The 22,047-nt window shown below is 35.7% G+C and overlaps 2 protein-coding genes across 5 annotated transcripts; one reads left to right on the forward strand and one right to left on the reverse strand.

The window, feature by feature from the left end:
- Positions 1–233: 233 nt before the first annotated feature.
- On the reverse strand, positions 234–11,225 carry LOC144441888 (uncharacterized). Of its 4 annotated transcripts, none has more exons than XM_078131136.1 (7): positions 11,107–11,225; positions 6,524–6,699; positions 6,213–6,302; positions 5,208–5,243; positions 3,946–4,105; positions 2,582–2,772; positions 234–1,195 (listed from the first exon to the last, which is right to left on the reverse strand). In XM_078131136.1, the coding sequence occupies exons 2-7, from the start codon at positions 6,677–6,679 to the stop codon at positions 905–907; spliced, it is 924 nt and encodes a 307-aa protein (XP_077987262.1). In that variant the 5' UTR covers positions 6,680–6,699; positions 11,107–11,225; the 3' UTR covers positions 234–904. The 4 variants fall into 4 exon arrangements, with proteins under 4 accessions (XP_077987262.1, XP_077987263.1, XP_077987261.1 ...); XM_078131137.1 differs by lacking the exon at positions 11,107–11,225 and adding an exon at positions 10,496–10,758; XM_078131135.1 differs by lacking the exon at positions 11,107–11,225 and adding an exon at positions 9,187–9,365.
- LOC144441887 (uncharacterized) lies at positions 10,691–21,439 on the forward strand. The gene is made up of 10 exons (XM_078131133.1): positions 10,691–11,302; positions 11,538–11,743; positions 12,493–12,757; positions 13,275–13,422; positions 14,091–14,239; positions 14,754–14,801; positions 15,228–15,302; positions 15,827–16,006; positions 16,308–18,773; positions 20,088–21,439. The coding sequence occupies exons 1-9, from the start codon at positions 11,239–11,241 to the stop codon at positions 16,550–16,552; spliced, it is 1,380 nt and encodes a 459-aa protein (XP_077987259.1). The 5' UTR covers positions 10,691–11,238; the 3' UTR covers positions 16,553–18,773; positions 20,088–21,439.
- The last annotated feature ends 608 nt before the right edge of the window (positions 21,440–22,047 follow it).

A 22,047-nucleotide genomic window follows, 5' to 3' on the forward strand; every position in this document is an offset into this window, starting at 1 on the left:
GTGTTGAGTGAATCATAATGTGCAATTCTAAAACAGGAGCAGGCATCACATCAGGTGATGAATAAATAACACATTAAAGAGTGTCCTACTTTGTAAAGGGTCCATGCATTTATTGTTACCGCGATTACAATGACTTATATACCCAACATAATATACAAACAAACAAACAAACAAACAAACAAACAAACAAACAAAAACAATGTTTCAAAATTGCATAATCTTTTTATTTTCCTATTAATATCATACTATAAGTTTCACTACACATTAGTTTCCATTCACTTTTATATAACGGAAACATACATGTTTTATACAAAAATACATTCACATATATATAAATCAGAACTATGAGATATATATGGAGAGTAACATATACTGTAATTATGAATATTGGCATGAACCGAGTTCACCAAAGGATTACGTATATGGATTCCAAATTGCCATTTTTTTCATGATTTTTTCATAAACCATATTTATCTGGAGGTATGATTTTTTTTTATTCCCAACATTTTATTTTCTTTCAAGCAGACTCGGAAACTACTTGTGACCGTAAGGGGGTTTGCCACCGTGACTACTCGTCTTTTGACTCTGCAAGACAAGGCCCCTTAGGTACGTTACTGTGATTAAACGAAGAAAAAGTGGCATCGGGGAACAATGTATAATTTGTATTCAAACATCAGAAGTTGATTGTTTGATTGCTAATGCTATCTATAGGATGTATGCATGGATTATCACGACATGTATATTAGCACCATTTAGAAGCGGTTTTATTTGGCAATTGAACAATACAAAGTTTCTAAACCCAGTTTGGGTCCCCTTAACTTAATGCAAACTGTGCTGTTGATTATCATGCTGCGCAGTACATAATTATTGTCCTAATGACAATCATAATGCTTCAAATTTCTTATTAAATAGCTTCTGGTTCCGAATCAACAACCCATACGTTGGTGGGGTGAATTGGATACATATTACTAGTCTCAAAGGAAAACAAGATAGCTGGATTCCGGAAGCCTCTTGGAAGCTCTTCGCAGCGAAGGGGAATTTGAACCAAACTGACTTCGCCTCTACCATTTGAACTGATGTAATGTAATTTATCACCTTGCTCATGAACTATTGTGAAAGCATCTTTAGAGTAGTGGTACACAACTCGAAATATGTACTCTGGTATATTTTTCTCCTCTGCATCTTTGTGGTCAAACTGAAAAAAACACACAGTGGAATTAGAACCCAAACCTGCTTTCTCTTGCAGTGGTGCATCACGTTCAATCACTCGACTCAGTATCGATGATACACGGCCGGTTGCGTCCTTATCATATCATGCATATCCTATAAGAAGAGCGCCTACATTTTGTACAACGGCCAATCTTTCAGTCTATCATGCAATCGCACACGTACAATTTCCATCCGTCAGTATGATTGGATGGCGGTACGGTTCACCCCCCCCCCCCGATAACATTGTTTGTTTCATCAGAAGGGTGTCTAAAAATATGGACGGATTTAAATGAAACTCAATGAGTTCTCAGTTCAAAGGCTCACAAATGCCATGGTTAAACTAAACATACAGACATTGCAGGCAAACGATAATTACATTTCACAAAGGTGAAATGACACGTTTAGGCATAAGCTTACACAAATGAAGGAATGACAGTTTATATCCTTCAATTTTAGAAGCATGACATATTTAAGAAATCAAATTTGGCATAATAAAAACTGCAAAGAGGAATTACAACACCGTATGGGTCAACTGTTTTACTTTCAAACCCTTTTTATCTGAATAGACAGATGAATTATGGGATGTACGCTCGAAATGTCTTTTTTTTCACGAAATATCCCTAAAACACGTATCCACTTTTCCGTCTAAAGTTTGGTAAACACGAACATCATTAACAAACATCTCAAAACTTCGAGTAAAAACAAAGGTACAAACGATCAAAAAGTCATAAAAAATCACTCCAACTTTTAACATTCCATTTAAGGAGGAAAGTTGGCATTCGTCTGAAATGACCGCCACTGTATAGCACCTAAACACCAAGCGCCATAAACACTGCTTCATGCTAAACAAACAAACAAACAAACACTCACTCACTCACTCACTCTCTCACTCACCCACCCAACAAACAAACAAGCAAATAAATAAATAAATAAACAAATAATCAAATTAATTAATAGATAGATAGATAGATAGATAGATAGATAGATAGATAGATAGATAGATAGATAGAAAATAATAATAATTTAATGAATGGATGAATGAATGAATAAATAAATAAATAAATAAATAAATAAATAAATAAATAAATAAATAAATAAATAAATAATGTATTTTGGAACCTTGTGGAAGATCCTGTCTATAATATTAGACTGAGTACCCCCCCCCCCTCGACTTTTTTATCATAACTATTTCATAATCCAAATATCTTAATATATGATGTCATCAGTATTAATGATATGGATAAACTTCTAAATATATATTTACTCCTAAGAAATTATTCTTATATTAAGTAAGTTTGAGAATTTGTTCATTTTGTGAACTTAATTGTGAACTTGCATTTGTGACAAAATATATTAATAAAGCAATTGTTACCTCCTTGATCTGCATTTGATTGTTTACCACTCTGAGGTAGAATACACTATCTTTATATTCATCACTAATATTTATCCCTGGCATACAGATATTAAAGCGTTGACCATCCTTCGGAGGATGGCTTGGTTCATCTTTCGATTGTGCTGAGGGATGAAACGACCTGCGTCTAATAAGCATTAATTTCCACAGCACTACATTAAATAAGAAATATAGAACAGACAAAATTACAAACTCGTCAATAACGAGTTTCACTTCTAGTCAGACAAAATGTATTGTAAATTGTGTGTTCCATGTGCCCTAGCCGCAACATGATTTTTCCCCTATGAAATAACCAAAGATATATTCATTAAAATTGGTCGATTATTTAGAAAAAGACATTGTACCTGTTAATTAGGGGTCGGTTATCTGCAGGTAGTGTTGTTTATGGTAAGTTTAAATCCTGCTGAGTGACAGCGTGATTTGGTTTTGAATCTGTCACAATTGTAAAACTGCATTAATTGTAAGTAGAGTGCTATTTTTCGATCAGACAACCACAACATATTCACTGAAAAGTTTTATATTAGACATTTTACATATTAACCAGTGCAGAAACAGGCTGAGACCGTGATCGTTGTTGTTGGATCAAAGACTTGTTGATAACCAAGAATATATTTGATTTCATTTATCGATCGAGCACGATAGAAAGGCATACTTTAGGTATGCCATGCCTAATACAGGGGCACTGCGGTGACTTAGGGGGCACACTCTACGTCATGCCTTTATATAAAACCGGAATACAAGTTTCTCATACCTAACAACTCAGACCACTGTAGAATCTATTGTGGTCTGAGCTATAACTGAGAGACTAAAGATTTCCCTGGGATGCTCCAGGCATTGAAGAATTCCCATACCGAATACAGGGGCGCCATAGCTATGATTATGAATGCATATATATATATATATATATATATATATATATATATATATATATATATATATATATATATATATATATATATATATATAGTTATTGCGCTCTGCCACTGCGGTATAGAGCACTGTCTTAGCAGATTGATACTCACCGAGTTATATATATATATATATATATATATATATATATATATATATATATATATATATATATATATATATATATATATATATATATATGCATGCTAGGGACATCGCATGTCTCTAGCTCTCATGTCTATATAGGGACCGAGAAGTACCTTCTATGTTTATATATAGCTAAGGCCTTAGTTATATATATACATAGATATCCTAAACTTCTTCTCGAAGAAGTTTATCCTTGAGGATATATCTATCTTCTACCTTCCAACAAACTACACGGAATATGTGGAGAATTCAAAATGACTATATGTGACCTGAGTTTTCACCCATGTCTCCACGTGTGTCGATATCGAACTTTTTATCTTCCCCGTCATTTTTCTCAGCCTCAGTCATACGTAGGAAACCATCTTTTCTGCGACTCAAATGAGACCAGATCTGAACTGGCGACTCTTCCAATAGTGACCAACATATATCCTGCGAAGGAACATACATTTGACAATAACTGAAAGGGTATTTTAAAAAATCAAAATACATCAGAAAAACAATATCGACAGAAACCAAAACAGAAATGAAAGAAGCGTGCTAAGGTCCGAGTCATCTGTACGTTATCAATTCTGGTTATAGTTTGACAAAGAATTAGGAAAGGCCACAGCCGAAATTAATGGGAATGGATAATTTAGCATTCTTATTAAAGAACGTATAAAAAGCAACCTTTGTTTTTTGCAAGTTTATCAGTATTTTACCGGATAGTTGAGTCTACAAAGTTTTGAAATAATTCAAGTTACTCATGAACTATAAAATTGTCAAAAATACCCCCATATATCGTGACTAGTTATCCCAATCATTTGATTTGATCACCATATGATTGTCGGATTTTGGCCCACAATACTAAACAGAATCACACTCCGTCGCAATTGATTGAAAAAGGGGCCAGTAATTTTCTAAGGCCGTAAGCGAGTAATAAAAATAGCTTATATACCCCTCCTCCACCCCTCCCCCCCAAAAAAAACTGCTAACATTCTAACTTTTGATTCAAGTAAGTTGACATAAAAAAATCTTCTTCCAAACATGACAATTATAATTAGAGTAACCATAGTGATAAATCGGCGTGTGTTTTGGATTTTTTAATTAATAAAAATAAATTGCTGTGTTTTTCTACTGCCAAATTAATGTCTAGCAGGATCGACAAAGTCCGTATTTATAGTTCAATGACAAACATACGTGGAAAAGGTTTGTTATTGTATTAATAGGAAGTTGCTCGTAAATAATCTACGTAAACACCCAAGTTCCCAAGTCACGTCTAGTCTGTGCGTGCATTTGTCGCTTCCCCATATCTTAAGAGTCACCTTGCAGAGATAATTTGAAATGTGTGTATTCAGTTTGTTAATAAACCACTTCATGTACGTACAATTACAAATTTTCTAAATGTCATTAAACTTTTTGTGCAATTTCGTGAGTTACAAAGACACTCGGTTTATGTTATCTCATTATTGTTTTTCGAGTAGAAAAAAAAACATGGCAAAAAAAAAAGGAATGTCAACTTCTCGCCTATGGACACAACGCCACATTTACATACCTCCGTGCATGGATCGATGGGTAGTGCCGGGATCAACTGTAAAATCAAAAAGTATAAAAATCAAAAAGATGAGTACGTGTTGTTACTTGCTAACGTTCAATAACAATACCCCTTAGTTTCGTAGAAACGTAGAAATTAAACACGGAAATTTCTAAGCAGAAAATGAATTAAAAACTGTTAGTATATACTTAGATTTATTGTTGCAATGGTAACTGTTTACAGAACATTTGTTTTCCGGTAATATATTTTGAAAGTTGTTATTTGAACGTGAACGTGAACGGCTGAAGATTCCTCTTCCAACGCGAACAATACGGATTCTTCAGGTTGGATTTGACAATGACCATGATGTGTATGAGAGATGTTACACGAAATGTAAAGTCTATAGTTGAATCACAGTGAAAGAAACTACATAAACAGAAAGACGATTCAACCAAAAATAGAGTTATTAACAACTGATCAGGCAACTAGTCAATCCGAACATCATATAAATCATGATATGTAAATGATATTATGCCACCGACATTATATCGTACCTGTAAAAAAAAAATCATGTTAATACATTACATTTCTGGTTATTTTACACCACCGGCAAAGCGTTGCGACATACAACACTGCAGTACCTGTACAACGTTGAATGGGCGCACTATATGTGTGTGTGTGTGTGTGTGTGTGTGTGTGTGTGTGTGTGTGTGTGTGTGTGTGTGCGTGTGCGTGTGCGTGTGTGTGTGTGTGTAATTAGAATTGTCTTCTGGCATTGTTAAAACGGTTAATTATAAGCTTATATTAGAGATTTCCTCAACGTTTAAAAAAGTGTTCATAAGTTAATCTTGAATAGTTACCTGGTTTGAGTTCAGTCGATTGCAAATAATGGTTTAGTATGCTTCAGTATGTAGAATACTGCGAGTAAGTTTCAAATGTGCAGAAAAAACTATACCCCAAAACGTGCGCCGCTTTAAAATATATCAAATTCTCAAACGAGAGATGTAAGAGAGTGAATGGACTTACACTTTTTCCCTCTGGTTTGATCTTGAGCACATAAGAATCGTCTTCTTGTCTGAATTTGAGTGTCAACTCTGCTCGCACGTGCATACTTTCCTGAATGGAAGGAAATATGAGTTAATTGTACTAGATATTTCATATAGGTATAAACAGTTTCTATCAAATATCTGATCAATGGATATATGTATGTATGTATGTATGTATGTATGTATGTATGTATGTATGTGTGCATGCATGGATAGATGGATGGATGGTGGATGGATGTGTAGATGTATGTAATTAATACTATGTATAACATGTTGTACGTGCATACTTACATCGTCTGTGAGTCCATTATTGTTACCACTCTCAGAAGACGCACACCGAATAAGGACTCGATTAAGATGTTTATGATTGCCAAGTAATCGACCCTTAATCAGTTGTGATTGGGTCTGACGAAACACTGGGACCAAGGTCTTTAGTATTTGATTCATGATTGGTGATTTGGACAAAACTGTGAAAAAAAGCAGAACTGAACATGAATTCATTTTTGGTACTAAGTTATTCACGAATCCCCCTTTCACAGAGTTTGATATCATACAATTACATATTATGGCATGGCAACGTTTAACTACCTCCACCACTGATATTTATCAGGCCTACAATAGGGATGTGGCAGATCTGTCACATATCAAACTCTTGGCATGTCTGTCCCGTGATGGCTATGGCAGGCATGATCCATATCGTAATCAGGCCTAGGGCTGTCACGGTGGCAGACGTCTATCAATCCCCTTATAGGTCTGTGGGTTTCTAGTAGTGTAGTGCGGTGCGGTGCAGTGTAGTGTAGTGTGGTGTGGTGTGGTGTGGTGTAGCGTAGTGTGGTGTGGTGTGGTGTGGTGTGGTGTGGTACAGTGTAGTGTAGTGTGGTCTGGTGTGGTGTGGTGTGGTATAGTGTAGTGTAGTGTAATGTAGTGTAGTGTAGTGTAGTGTAGTGTAGTGTAGTGGAGTGGAGTGTAGTGTAGTGTAGTTGGTTTGCGATGATGAAAACAAATCACCTTGAGACCTTACCAATAAATATAATTGTATGTCATTTGAAGTTCTAGATACCACCGTGCAATCATTGTAAACATCCATAACATATAAAGCATAATTTGACCTTAAACTGATCAAAGGTCACAGCACATATCCTTAAATTGTCATAATTTCTCTATAAAAGTTTACCGTTTACTATCTTTCATTTTCGAGAAGAGAACTATAACAAAACGAAAACAAAATAGGATAGGTTCCTGTGAACTCGGTGTTCATAACCGATAACTCATAGTCTGTTTACAAGTTACGATGAATTATGACAGTCATAGCATCAACATAATATGTGATAATTAGATATTAAAAGAGTTCCACATAAATTTCAACATCCTCCTCTCTGCCGGAAGTTTTACAACTTGTTGAGATAAGGAAGTATGGGATTTTATGCTCGATGATGACTGCGAACCAATACTTGTGGGGTTCGAGATGGTGGGTCGGTGGGGGCGGGATGTTCGTCAGTAATGGGGATTGTGATCATCCTACGTACACTGTCTGGATTTGCTCTAATCACATACAACTAACTAGATGTGTTAGTTGTCTGTGCTTTAATCCAATACATCGTCGTGTTCACACTACAACGGAAGATTGACGAAAACACCGACTAGCTAGTTCAACCGAAATAGTAATTATTTTCAGAGAATTCGCTCTCGTTTCCGTTTCTAAACAGTGTAAATGACTGTCGCATAATATAAAGATTATTCATACTGGTTGTGGAGTAAAAATAGTTTAAATGAAATATTAGCGCTGCATGAACAATCGAAGGCAGGAAGTCTTCAGATGCAAAGTGGAACCAGGTCACGAACAATAACTGGCTACAATATAGGCCTGAAGTGGCATTACAAGTGTGCAAACTGTGGATCGAATTCGAAAAAAAAGGCGTGAGTGTACGCAGAGGCAGTATCAAACCTGCATTCGCCTTTTTTTGCATCAAATAACCAAAGATGTATTCACTAAACATTGGTCAATCACCTACAAAAAGTATTAATCAGTGGTCAATATTATGTGTAGGTAGTAGTGTATAGTAGCAATTTGAAATTTTGCGCGAAAGCTTCGTTTTGAATCTGTCGCCATCATACACATAAATCGTGTTCGACGTCGTTGATGTGTGGTATCGTGTGTAGCATCTAAGGATGATTTCTAGTTAGTCTGCCAAAGCCATGCAATCATTCAATATTGTATTTGGAGGGTTAAAATTACCCAAGGAACTTGAAAGCCAATGAGGAAGTAAACGAGTCGCTATACTGAATAGCGCCCTCTACGTTGAAAATATGTTTTGTTTTGGTTTAAATTAAGCAGTCAAGCGAATTATATTCAAAGGGAGAAATCCATAAAACTACTTCCCTTCGAATGAAAGTCGGCCATATATGTATTTTCCACTTCCTTGTCCCAACTCAAATGTGATTTTATTTTTGCTAATTTCACCTTGCATTATTTTCTTTTATCTAATTTCAACCAAACGTTTCTGAATATTTAAGACTAAAACTTTTGAACTTTACCGAGAGGTCATCTTTGTGTTACCCAGCCGTACTCTTCCCATATCATCATATTACATGTAGGACGATTTCGAAGCTGAACATGCATGAAAACTATTGTTTGGATCATAATTATGAGAGTGCCTGTCATGTACCAATGACCGTCAGACGGGACGTGAGATCTAGAGTAGCTAGCAGTTCTACTTGTTGGTACGGTGTACAGCCTATCCCAAAAGCCGTGGATGACCTCGCGTCTCTACCGTACTGTTACCTGTTGGGATTTAGGGCGTGATCATTAAATAACACCACCGAAGGAAAAATCCCCTTATTTTCTCAGGCGTATAATACAAAGTCAAATCGTTGCTGTGTTTGCGACTCGAGACCGAAACATGTACCTCTAAAGATTGAACATTGCTAACAACGAGTGAAATAGGGTCACCTACCGTAGTTTTCTTGGGTCTGGGATATGTTCAAGCACTCTCACACTTGTAACCGATATTTTAAAAAAGTCACGAGACGCCGGTATATTTGAATATGCAGCAGTGATGACATGTTGAAGGACCAATATAATGTGTCACATGTGTCAATAGCTGGTGGGTTATTTTTAAAGCCCTGATTCTGCGAATTCTGATTTTGAAGGGGTGGCGTAGCGACTATTGTATTTATTGGCAATTGAAGTAAATGGTAATTTGAATTCGAGGTCAAAGGTCATATACATGAATGATATGATTGTGAATCGTATTCAGTGTATGGTTCTAGCCAGCGATTGCCAGGGGCCAGAGATGGCGCAAAAAACGACAAAGCGACTCTAAGAGAAGTATGAATGAAAACGAACTTCTTTGTTGGATCCGTTGGAATGATTTTCAATGTATAGGCCCAAATACATTTCTGTACATTTATTTTTTTAATTTTTAATTTTTAATTTTTAATTTTTTTTTTTTTTTTTTTTTTTTTTTGGGGGGGGGGGCAGATATGGCGCCAAAACGACATGGCAAGTATAAACACATACTTTGCGTGTTATGTTCTGAATATAAAACAGTACATCCTTTGTGACTGGAAATTGTGCATTTTATGCATTCTAATTGCCTCCAGGCCAGTCGACACATTTTCGTACTGAATACAATGTTGTCCTTATACAGGGGGTCAACAAAGTGTTATTAATCACGACTGTGCCTAGCGTTTATACACACCCTTGCTTTGTAGGTGACTGCCAACTGGAAACTGCTAAGTATTCGATTGTCTTTGCTGCGTAAAATTGTCACAGTAATGTTTCGATTTCGGTAAAAATGTGCTGAAATCCATTGATTCCGTACGGTATGCTGTAAAAGCCCACTATACATGCTATAGAAGACTCTAGAAACACACACTTTCCCAAACAAAACACCAGAGTTCAATAACCCTATGACGTCATTCACTAAGTAAAAGTTAAAAATAGAAATATAAAGACATGAGGCTGAGTTTGATATCTATTGTCTCACTTATCAGTCTCATTTATCAAAACAAGGACGAAAACATGGTATTTGGTTCGATTTGTGCTTCATCAGTTAATACTTTATTGGGAAAACCCGTACACGTTAACCTACTCACGATTTCTCGGAAACATAGATCTATGCAGAGTGGAATTTCTTTTGTTAATGACGTCTCACAAAGTAAATTCTGAGTATCCATAGCTAGGCGAGACACGATTTCGGTTATTGTCAATGCCTTTTGATATTGGCCACGTCAAAACTTTATATGGAAAAAAAAACTTACGGTATCATCCTATTATTACGTGTGATGACCTAAAAGACAGAATACCACATCATTGCATACATTTTGAACTTTCCATTTTTTCTTGGTCTTTTCTTGTCTATTTATCAGTTGTCTGTTCGATCTTGAATGTGTGTTGTGTTAACTCCGTAAATTTGTCTTCTAGTTTTAGATTCATCTAACTCTCAATCATTACTTTCTAGTTTACTATCAGACGACTACGCACCAAACACTTAACTCCAACGAATCGTCCACGCAGACTATCAGACGACCAATCATGCAGAGAGAGTAATTAGTTGAAAACGAGGCAGACGGTACTTCTCCTTGAACCGTGTTTCAGGTCAAACTGTGACCCTAAGTGAACGACTACCAAATATGGAACTGGTCGGCATGACGTAGTCGAGTAGAAATGGAATACTTAGAAAAGTATATGACCTTTTGAATGGAAGGGCCATTTACTTGCAGCTACGAAAGAAACTGCGAAAGCTGGTGTCTGGTAAAAAATGGCTTGTCGCTGACCAACCTGACCTGAGTTGCTTTTGAACTGACGTGTGATTACACCGACACACCTGTGTATTACAACAAGTAAGACCGACCGATAGTTTAATACTTACATTCTTGTGGCAATTCAGCTGTTCTTCCGGTTGTTCGTAAGTCAAGTCGGCCGTGTTCCTTGACTCTCAAACACGGAACCTATTATACCGGTCATACAATACACGTGTTGACAGTAAAACTACGAGGACAGAATGAGGGCGTGGTCTGTTATGAGTGTCTTATGTATGTTATTGCCCTCACTGTATACGGCAGAAGGTGAGTTGCCTGAAGTTTTTTTCTTCTCAAACCCTACAGTATGTAAGTTGTTAACTCAGTCGTTGGACAGATTATTATTATTATCATCATCATCATCATCATCATCATCATCATCATCATCATCATCATCATCACCATCATCATCATCATCAAGTTTTTAATTTTAATTTTAACTTTGATGAAGTTTATAAACACTGTCTCAACAAGAATAATCTTTTAACCGTCTTTTTCTCAGTCACCAGCTGTGATCAAAGTGATTTTTACAATGTCTGTGGTGAACACACCGTGATTCTACCAGAAGACTGTACATTTCTCGCTAATGTATTAGAATATGTGTCATTTACGTCATCAAATGGTGTAGACCCGGATGCCCACTACATCGACGTTACCAGAGGCAGTGACGTACAGTTACAATGTAAGGCTAAGGCTGCCCGTGAAGGGGTAAGTAGCCATTATTAGTCTCATAACGTTAAGTTCAAAGGATGACGTGAAGAGAATGGAAACCAAGTATTAAAATGCTCTGCTCTTGTTTCTAGCAACAAGAACTGGACCCATAGCAACAGCAAAGTACCAGTGTCAGTGATGGTTAGTCAAGGGAATACTCTTTTAAAAGCGAGAGACAAAGAGTAGAACTAAAGTCGAGTTGAATTATCTTTTAAGTTTTACTGGAGTAGCAGAGTGATTCAAAATAAATATAATGTGCATAGCAACTGTATGTGGCTACGCCCATAGCAATAGTCTATCATCATGCACAGTTACACTGTACTTTGCAAGATAACAGTTATTGCTATCGATCAACGCACTTATGCTAATTTGATGGCCCGCCATCTTGAATTCTTGCATGAAGTATGTAGCTGTGCCACAAGTATTTTTTCATCGATCGGGACAAATAGTCAATTCACTCATCTTCACTTTTTATTTGGCTTCTCTTTCTAGTTCTGTTCATTTGTTGAGACCCCAAATAGATTACGTCATGTATCAGAGTAACTGGTACAGATTTGATACATAAATCTGTGTAATCACCTGCACAGACCGTGGTATCGTAAAACAGTAAACTTGCAAAACTATTGGCATTCTGAGACACAGTTTAACAACAACGCTATTGAATAATATGCATATCAACAAAGATCACTCTCATAGCAACACCCAAATGAAAGTGAATGATGGTATTCGATACTGGTTAATTTCAGGGTCACTCTTCACTCACGATGTGGATGTGTCGTGCCTCTTTGACGACGTTTCCACAGTGTCTTTGTCCACAAAAAGTCACCGTACCTGGTGGTGAAGACTACTCCGTAGAGTACGTGTACAGGCCTAAAAGTGATGGAATAATACAACTGAATCACTCCCTACCAAACGTAGACTACACTTCAAATGATACTTACTATTGTGTGGTTCAAGAATCGTTTGGAGACTTGATTGACGGGTTTGCTCAATTTATTGTCAACGTTAGAGGTTTGTGGGATAATTACTGATATTTCACCGGATGACAAAATTCAGTTGATTTATATTTATAGTTGTAAGCTATCTACCTACCTACCTACCAACACACGCATGCATGCATACATACATACATACATACATACATACATACATACATACATACATACATACATACATGCATGCATGCATACACACACACATACATACATACATACATACATACATACATACATACATACATACATACATACATACATACATACACACACACATACACACACACACACATACATACATACATACATACATACATACATACATACATACATACATATATACATACATACATACATACATACATACATACATACATACATACATACATACATACATACACAAGCTACACACACAGCAGAATCAAATTTATTGTCCAAATTTTACCAAACTGAAATAAACCCAAAGAATTCAGTAACTTTTTTTCTTCTAAAAAAATCTGAAATATTTCATTCTTGAACTTTTGAAAACCTAGATGAAATGAGACCAGAGATAATAAGAAGTCCGACAAACAAGACCGTGCAGGTGGGAATGAAAGTGACGTTGTCATGTGAAGCAAGTGGCTTTCCTATACCCACGTATACATGGTGGAAAAATGGCAAGCCAATTGATGCAGACAATAGGTATTTATATTACTATGGTCATTTTCACCATTTAGGGAAAATAATAGTGTTTTCTCTTCATTGATCATACAAATATTTTAACATCGCCATCGTTTTGACATCGTTTGATATTCATTATTTCGTCTGCATATTACAAAGAACAAGTTTGGCTCATGATCATTTTACGTCTATTCTACATAATTTTTGCTGTGAAATAGCTTCCGCTTTATACAGATCACGGTTGCAATTCTGATTTCTCAGCGCTATTATAAATGCAAAATTGTTACCACAAATGGTTTACTTAGCCCATAATTTAATTCTTGCATTAATCTCATATTTTTTCAGTGGAGCTATAAGGATCATATATATTCGTTCGCTTGTCCAGGAACATTCTTCTCTATAGCTCTGCTAGACAAACAACTTTTTTCTCACACATATTGCTATCTTAAGCTTCATGTGTTTGACCCTTCACAATGATTCACTTGCAATGTTAAACTAGAATTATTATGCAAATTTTAATCTGAAATTAATCTTTGAATGTACCTGTACGTACAAATAATTTTCGTCATTATTGTTTCTGAAATACAATACGTATTTTGTATATTAAGATTATAAATATTAATTAAGTACACCAAAGTAAAATTTGAGTGTATTGAAATTGTCGTATCTTCTTATTTGAATATTCATAGTACACGTATTCGAATCGATTCGTTGGAAACCACGAATAGACTGCTTATAAATGCTACAATTCTGGAAGACTCGGGACATTACCGATGTGTGGCTACTAATTTACTAGGTGAGGTAACAACAAATATAGCAACGTTGGACGTCATTAAAGGTAGGATACACGTTTCAAATATTTACGTACATCAGAAAATATGTTTATCGTTTCAAAGCACACAACGTCTGTCTGTCTGTCTGTCTGTCTGTCTGTCCGTTTATCTGAATGCATTTTTGTTCCCCACAACCCTCTCTTCATCTTATATATATATATATATATATATATATATATATATATATATATATGTGTGTGTGTGTGTGTGTGTGTGTGTGTGTGTGTGTGTGTGTGTGTGTGTGTGTGTGTGTGTGTGAAGATCGCTCGAAGTGTGAAACTCTGAGTAACGACTTATTACATCCCTATTCTTTTGAATTAAGTCTATAATGCTCTGCTACTAATATTCGAGCACTGTTCTCTCTAGCGAGACACTTACATTCATATGAATATATATATATATATATATATCGTATATATAAATATATGTGTGTATGTGTATTTATATAACATGGGTAGAACTGTGATGTGCGTTTTGCTGTCTATATGCTAAAATAACGTGTTTTATTTTACTTTCCAGCTCCTATGCCACCATCTATCAAAGTCCATGGAGATAATAAAGAAATAGGTAATACGTTATATTTTTATGCCAGAGAGTGTGTGTGCATGATGCATTGATACAGTAGAGTAACACTTGTATGTGGGGATTATAGTTTTCTAGGTTGAGGTCTATTATATATTTGGTTAATGGTAATTTAAATTAGTGAAATCGTTGAAATATGAGGCTGACAAAGGCTCAATCTATCAAATGAGTAGTTGTAGAAACCTAGGTGGTATAAGGGAGGGGGTACTCCAAGGTATGAGGGTATGTATCACCCAAATGGGCCCTTTTCACAGCTTAAACATGGGTCACCTTTTCATTTGAAAATTCCCTAATCATAGGTTGATTACACGGGAAACGTCACTGCTTTATGAATATCTTCACTATAAACCATTACTCTGATAACGAATAGTTTCTTTCACCATCAATCACGTACTGTTTCATATTTTACAGTACCAATAAGCCTCGGAGTGACAGGAGCCGTTCTAGCAATACTTGCAATTATAACTGTAGTGTGTGTTTATAAATGTAAGTATAGGTTTTCTTTCTGAAAGAAACAAACAATAATGTAAGATAAACAAACAAACAAACAAACGCACACACAAACACACAAACAAACAAACAAACAAACAAACAAACAAACAAACAAACAAACAAACAAACAAACAAAACGCAAATAAAGTGCACACTTGAAAATTTAGTCGCATTGTCTTACGTTTTTTGAAGTTTAAATTCAGAATCAGTATGTAGTTTTTTTAACAAATAAAAACAAACAAACAAACAAATTTAATAATTCAATGTCATTTGCTATCTTGTTTGATTCCCGAAGTGTAAATAAAGAGAAGAAACTAACATGTGAAATTTGAATAAAATATGAATTACTTTATAATTAAATCTATAACATAGCATGAATGTGGGAAATACCTTCGGAATCTCCGTTGGACATTTTGTATTCGAACGCTCTAAACTTGGCTCTCGCGTGATGATGATAATGACAAATGATTTTTGGATTTCAATACTTATCTATCGTTGTTCTGTATAATTGTACACAGGGTCAAATCGACGCCACGCCCAACAAGAAGACCAATTGCGACAAAACAAAGCAGAGGTTAAAATTCATAGCAAAGTAGATACAAATAATATGATTATAAACATTGAAGGTCATGGCAATGAGGTAACTTTCCATGGTGACGTTATTGTTGGTGGTGGACACGTCGCGGACAGAATGGCAGGTTTGTATAGTATCACTTAATCAAAAACTGAAGATTTGAATAATTCCAAATTTACCACAGAAGGTACTTTTTCGGTGGAAGCAGCTGGCAGGTATTGTATACTACTCGATAGTTCCATAAACATGTAATCAGGATTCATCCTTATTGCTGTTATGCGTCACATCTGTTAGAGGGCGGTAGAGATTTGGAGTAATAGACCCATTCACGTGCGAGCAAATAGTCAATTCGAAATTGTGGCCTTTTTGGGAGTCTATCTAAGCTTCCCGCTAGTAAACGATCTATTTGTTTATCTTTCCTCCAGGACCTGACCACGAAGACGAAGACGAAACTGAAAGCGGGGGATCAGTGGCGGATTCTGACTTTGATGAAGATGGAAACGTGGACGTGCATTTACTCAATGAGGAAATACAACATCACGTTGAGGATGAAAATAATGATTATGCGAGAAATGCAGATGAAGAAGATAGAAATACTGACACTGTGAAGAATAACAAAGATGAAGGTGTAGACAATAACGATGAAAGAGAATTAATGATCTCGATATAATGCAAGCCAAATTGAACGTAACATGTGTGAACAAAAAATACGGGAGTTATACCCTGCTCATTCTAAGTCACTCAAGGGATAAATCAACACATTAAAATTCGCCTTTACTCTTCCCGGTTTTTCATAAATTGCATACGTGGACTAATTCCCCTATTCTGCTATATTTTTCTACATCAGCTGGATTATCCCCCCCCCCCCACCCCATCCCCGGTAGTTGTTACTTCTCGTCTTAGAATCGAAGTGACAAGGCACTTTAGGTTAGTTACTAGTAATTTCCTTGGTTGAACAGAGAAAAATATCTGAATATTCATTTGAGATGAAGACGTACTTTTCTTCCAATGTAACAAGACCCCCATAGACTGTTGAATCTACGCTACACACGGACATATAATTATAATTATTAAGCTTTATTCGGGCATGTTTCGATCTGTTGAGTATTGGTTTATAAGTCGGTGAATGAGTATAAGTTAAGTTGTTTATGAACTAGCTGTGACGTTATTTTTTCAAGTTTAGTGTAGCAATAGCACATAAATGAACATTGTACACAGACATGAAGGTAAATAAAAGAAATATAACCAATTCCTACATCATATTTTAATTAGATTGGCAGATAACATACGATAATAGAAAAAAAACATCCCTCCGAACATATATACATGCGAATACACGACATAATAGCTAAAAGCAATGATTTATGAATCGATTTTACACTGACTTGGTGATCACAGAGCAAAGTTTAATTATAACATGTAATCACAGGTCTCAATTTGGTTCAAATGACGTCATTAGTTATAAACTACAATATAGGCTTATAGACTACATATATAGTCTAATAACATTTCACTTAGTCTACCATGTCTGTCTGACGATCTGTCTGTTTATAAAAGTGTACATTTTCTACTTCATAAGACAAAATAAAAAAAATAAAAAACAGATGTGTAAACACATGTACAGGTAGTTACTTGTACAGGTACCGGTTGTCCATGGTTTGTTGATGAAGACCATTCAACACTTCCCACCTAGACATAAAATTTACTTGTACAGGTAGTTACTTGTACAGGTAGTTACTTGTACAGGTAGTTACTTGTACAGGTACCGGTTGTCCATGGTTTGTTGATGAAGACCATTCAACACTTCCCACCTAGACATAAAATTTACTTGTACAGGTAGTTACTTGTACAGGTAGTTACTTGTACAGGTAGTTACTTGTACAGGTAATTACTAGTTACCTGTCAAGTAACAGCAATTATTCGAAGCATAGTATTTCTACATTGGTGACATTTAAAAATATATGAGAAAGGACATGTAGACTGGATATGATTTCCTCATAATACGACAAAAAACTAACTGCTAATGCCTTCAAAAAGAACTTAAAGACACTCTATTCTCCATTGCATTCTAACTGTACAGCACATCTGAACTCTACATCGTATTCGTAGTGGAAACTGACGCTTTACAATTTCACTGATTGATTGATTGATTGATTGATTGATTGATTGATTGATTGATTGATTGATTGATTGATTAGATTTAGTGAGTACTTGTATTTATCATAGTTTATTAAGAAACTCATTTTTAACTTTTCGTGAAAGTTAGTGATTAGTAGTAATGTTTATATTAATAACGTTAACTTTTGAAAAATTGGTTTTCTTACGGTTACTGTAAGTTTCAGGTAGAATGCACCTCGGGGAGAGATTTAACACTTAGGATCTATTTATACTTTACCATGACGAATTCTGTATTCTAACTTCACTTGACTTTTAGTATTTTTATAAGAATTTTTATCGGAGCTTAGTGTCGAGCATTTGACACAATGTATGTATATTTGATAATCTTCCCCAAGCTGCATATATATATTTCTTTTTTTCAAGAGAAGCTTTTTTTGTCGTAAGAATACATTTACTTAAATTATTTGCTATTAACATACCATATGCATTTGAATATGTAAATCTGTGCAGGCTTGAATTGATAACGTTGGGTGTGTGCCTTATTTATTCGTGGAATTATGGGTGAGTGACCGTACGTTGTTTTTTTTTAAATATATGTGACGAAGGCGAGGCTATACTCAACCTCCCACACAGACATTCTTCATAGCAACGTGCAGTTGTGCTTGGTACAAAGCACAATTTCGAACATCTGGTCTGACAATATTTCTTTTCTTGAAGAGGGTAAAGATCACAATCACCTCCAAGTTTACAAATCGTGACTGAGATAATTCAAGGTATGGAGATACAGCCAGTGAACTTGAACATTTCAAATCCTTTCAGTAGACATGACAATGTCTTTTATCCGTGCAATTATGGAAAGTTGTTACAAAGCGTGGTGTAACGTTCAATGATGGTTAGAAAAAAATCATGGTAAAGATGAGCAAATGGTGCCTAAAATGACAGGACAAAAGGATAGGAATGTTATAGTTTGATAATCGTCTAGGTCGTCCTTATGAAGGGCTCATAGGGGTACCTGACGGCTTGCTACCAATACTGAACTGACCTGTCATAATATTGAAGTGACTATGTATACACTGACATATCAAACGATATTTTTGACTTCCAAGAAGAGGTCATACATTTTTGTCAATCGGCAGGTGAACTTGTACATGGATGTTATGGCAATTTGCAATATCTTAATAGTCAATAACGAAACCAAAAATGAGTATGCAACAAATCGAAAGCAAGTGACGCATACATAGTTCGGGGCTTACCCGGGCCGTGACGTCATTTCTGAGAAGCTTACATTGTATTGGAAGGAATAGCCCCATTGCCGCATCGTAGTCTTTAATCATTCCGCGACAAGTAAAACCAGTGTTGCTTTCATTCTTCACGAGAAGCGATAAAAAACTTCAATGTACATTACATATCATCTCATGCGTGGTGGTAAATACAGTGACCGTCTTATCAGCCAACCTAAATGTATTTTATAGGTATATATGCATTTCCTCATAACGTGCACATGTCACGTGACTAAATAAGTTTGTAATATTAGGAGCAATTAATTATGAACAGCGCTAGCACGAATCTAACAACAAACTGACACCAATTGCACAGTATATTTCGTAATATTCATTTTATGATGGGTTCATACTAAACTGTGCCATCTGTAGCTATTAATACAATGAACGACTTTGCTTTTTGAAAGATCATGTTATGTGTATTGCTAATTCTCCTATAAATGGTTTATAGTCCGTTGAATAGTACATTTTTTTCATATCTAAACAAGGACATTAAACCACTCATTCTTTTATCCTAATATTTCTAGAGAATAAAATTAACACTTATTAAACTTGTTAAGCGGAACTTAGTCACGTGACATGAGCACGGGAGAAAATAAACAGGATTGTCTCTTTTTGGAAAGTAGCTAAAAAAATCAGCTTAGTCACGTGACGGGCGATTTTGTAATTTTGATTTTTAAGGTTTATCTTAATATAAATATTGACGGATAATATCTCAATGATAGAAATTTGTTGCGTGGATCATTGGTAAGAGCATCTTGAATCGTACTAACCAGATTCATATTCTAACTTCCTTTTTATGATTAGGTACTTCATATACATAGATACCATGTCTCCGATAACTGCTGAACAGATAAGAACCAAACAACAGGAATTGATGGCAGCTGGAAAAATCGACAACGACAAGGAAAGACGCCTGTTTCAACACGCTGTGGCAATCCTACAACAGAGGAACCCGAGTACATGGGCCAGTGCCAGGATCGAAATTATACTAAAAGATGCAACGAAAGTCACTTTCAAAGCAGGCGCAGAGACCAACGTGGTTGTGATACAGCTAGATGGTAGAGACGACCCACTACACTACTATGAACAGAAAGGGTGGGGAGTATGGTTATACGACAACGTAGTTACAGCATGGAATTTTGTGAGAGAATTAGAGAAGAGCAAGCTGGTGCAGGGTATGCTTGCCATCCTTGCTGCTGGGGCGGGAATTAAAGCCGTAAAATCGAAGTAAATGACTACAACGTGGGACTAGCTTTGACCTTAAATCTTGCTATCAGAGAAATCGTATATACATAGTAGGGCCAAATCTCCTCATATTTGTATATTGTGACGAGTGAATCGTGCAGAACGTTTATTAAAAGTCAGTGACCGTTCAAAGTTTCGACTAGGATACAACTATGCAGAAACTTGGCAAAACAGACACTGCACATGCTACACTTTAATATAGCAACATTGAATGATCATGAATACAGTTTCTTGCAGCATTTTGTCTTAATGAAATGAACTAAAAGTACCACCATGTAGGCGTTAAATGCTGACGTCAAAATATCGGCGCCCACGTGTCTGTGTCTAGATTCAGAGCGCTTAAATAGCTTATTAGACAAAGTGTATGAAGATTTTTTTTTGTTATCTGTGTTTTTATCAACAGCGGCAATGAACAGTAACTTGAAATAGGTTGTAGAATGTTGAGTTAGACAAGATCTTTTGTCACTTCTATCATAGACAAAAGAAATTATAGAAGATTATCTATGCTTCAACCAAATATATCTGTAATGTCGATTTTATATCAAAAATAGATTTTCAAGCTTTCTGTATAGACATTCCATTTTTGATCATTTGAAATCAATCAATGTGTTGGTGAGCTACCGATTCCTTATTGTATCATTCTCGCAAACCAGAGCTGCTATTTTTTTCCGCGAGACTGCGAAATAACAGCACGTTTGGACGGTGCCGTAAAAGAGGCCGTGGTTTGCGACGATGTATTGTATGTAATGGAATCACTGAAAAGCAAGAAATGGTAATGTTAAAAGCTATGCAAATATTAAATTTCTAAATGCTATTTACGTATAATGTAATCACAATGGCAGATGCAATGTACACCGAGGAGTACGGTAATTATAATCAGCTTGATGTTCATTTTCTGTGTGACTAATAAACTCACCCTATGAATACTACGTTTGCTCGAATAAACTTACTTTGACTTCCTCAATTAGTTTAGTTTTGTAAGTGAAAGTATGCAAATAAGTTTGGTACAATCTTCCCTTTAATATTAAACAAAGACGAGATACAGTCTACAGAAGTTAGATTATTTTGAAAGTACATGATGTAAGGGAGGGGTGAGATGAATAGTTCAATGTAGGATAAAAAAACCTAAATTCTTTTAATAAGGCCTCAACCCGCCCCCCCCCCCTCGCCCCTCTAACTAAATTGACCAAATCAAAAAATGCTTCAAACATCAGTCAATTTCAAATCAGTATGTAGAAATAGTTCGTGCTATGAATATAACGTCAGTATGTAGTGAAGGAAAATAGTTCTTTTGTTGACACTTTACTTTATTTTAGTGCCAAAATTGACTGTAATTCTTCCTTTTCTTGATTTGACATTTTTAAAGAAATATTTGTATTTTGGGATGCAAACATCTATTAAAAGTAAAATCAATTTTATAGGCTGAGAACTAATATGGTTCAACCCACCCCCAAAGAAAAAGAATTAATTTTTTTATCCTACATTGAACTATTAATTGATTTCGCCCCTAATTTACATT

The sequence above is a fragment of the Glandiceps talaboti genome, chromosome 11, assembly GCF_964340395.1.
Source record: "Glandiceps talaboti chromosome 11, keGlaTala1.1, whole genome shotgun sequence".
Taxonomy (NCBI): Eukaryota; Metazoa; Hemichordata; class Enteropneusta; family Spengelidae; genus Glandiceps; species Glandiceps talaboti.

Excerpts from the sequence above, each read along its gene's own strand:
- LOC144441888 (XM_078131136.1), bottom strand. The coding sequence starts at position 6,679 with ATGAATCAAATACTAAAGACCTTGGTCCCAGTGTTTCGTCAGACCCAA. Across the intron at positions 5,244-6,212 it reads TCAAACCAGAGGGAAAAAGT|TTGATCCCGGCACTACCCAT; the intron begins GTAAGTCCATTC and ends TTGATTTTACAG. Across the intron at positions 1,196-2,581 it reads ATCAAATGCAGATCAAGGAG|TTTGACCACAAAGATGCAGA; the intron begins GTAACAATTGCT and ends TGTTTTTTTCAG.
- LOC144441887 (XM_078131133.1), top strand. The coding sequence starts at position 11,239 with ATGAGGGCGTGGTCTGTTATGAGTGTCTTATGTATGTTATTGCCCTCA. Across the intron at positions 12,758-13,274 it reads ATTTATTGTCAACGTTAGAG|ATGAAATGAGACCAGAGATA; the intron begins GTTTGTGGGATA and ends TTGAAAACCTAG. Across the intron at positions 13,423-14,090 it reads CCAATTGATGCAGACAATAG|TACACGTATTCGAATCGATT; the intron begins GTATTTATATTA and ends GAATATTCATAG.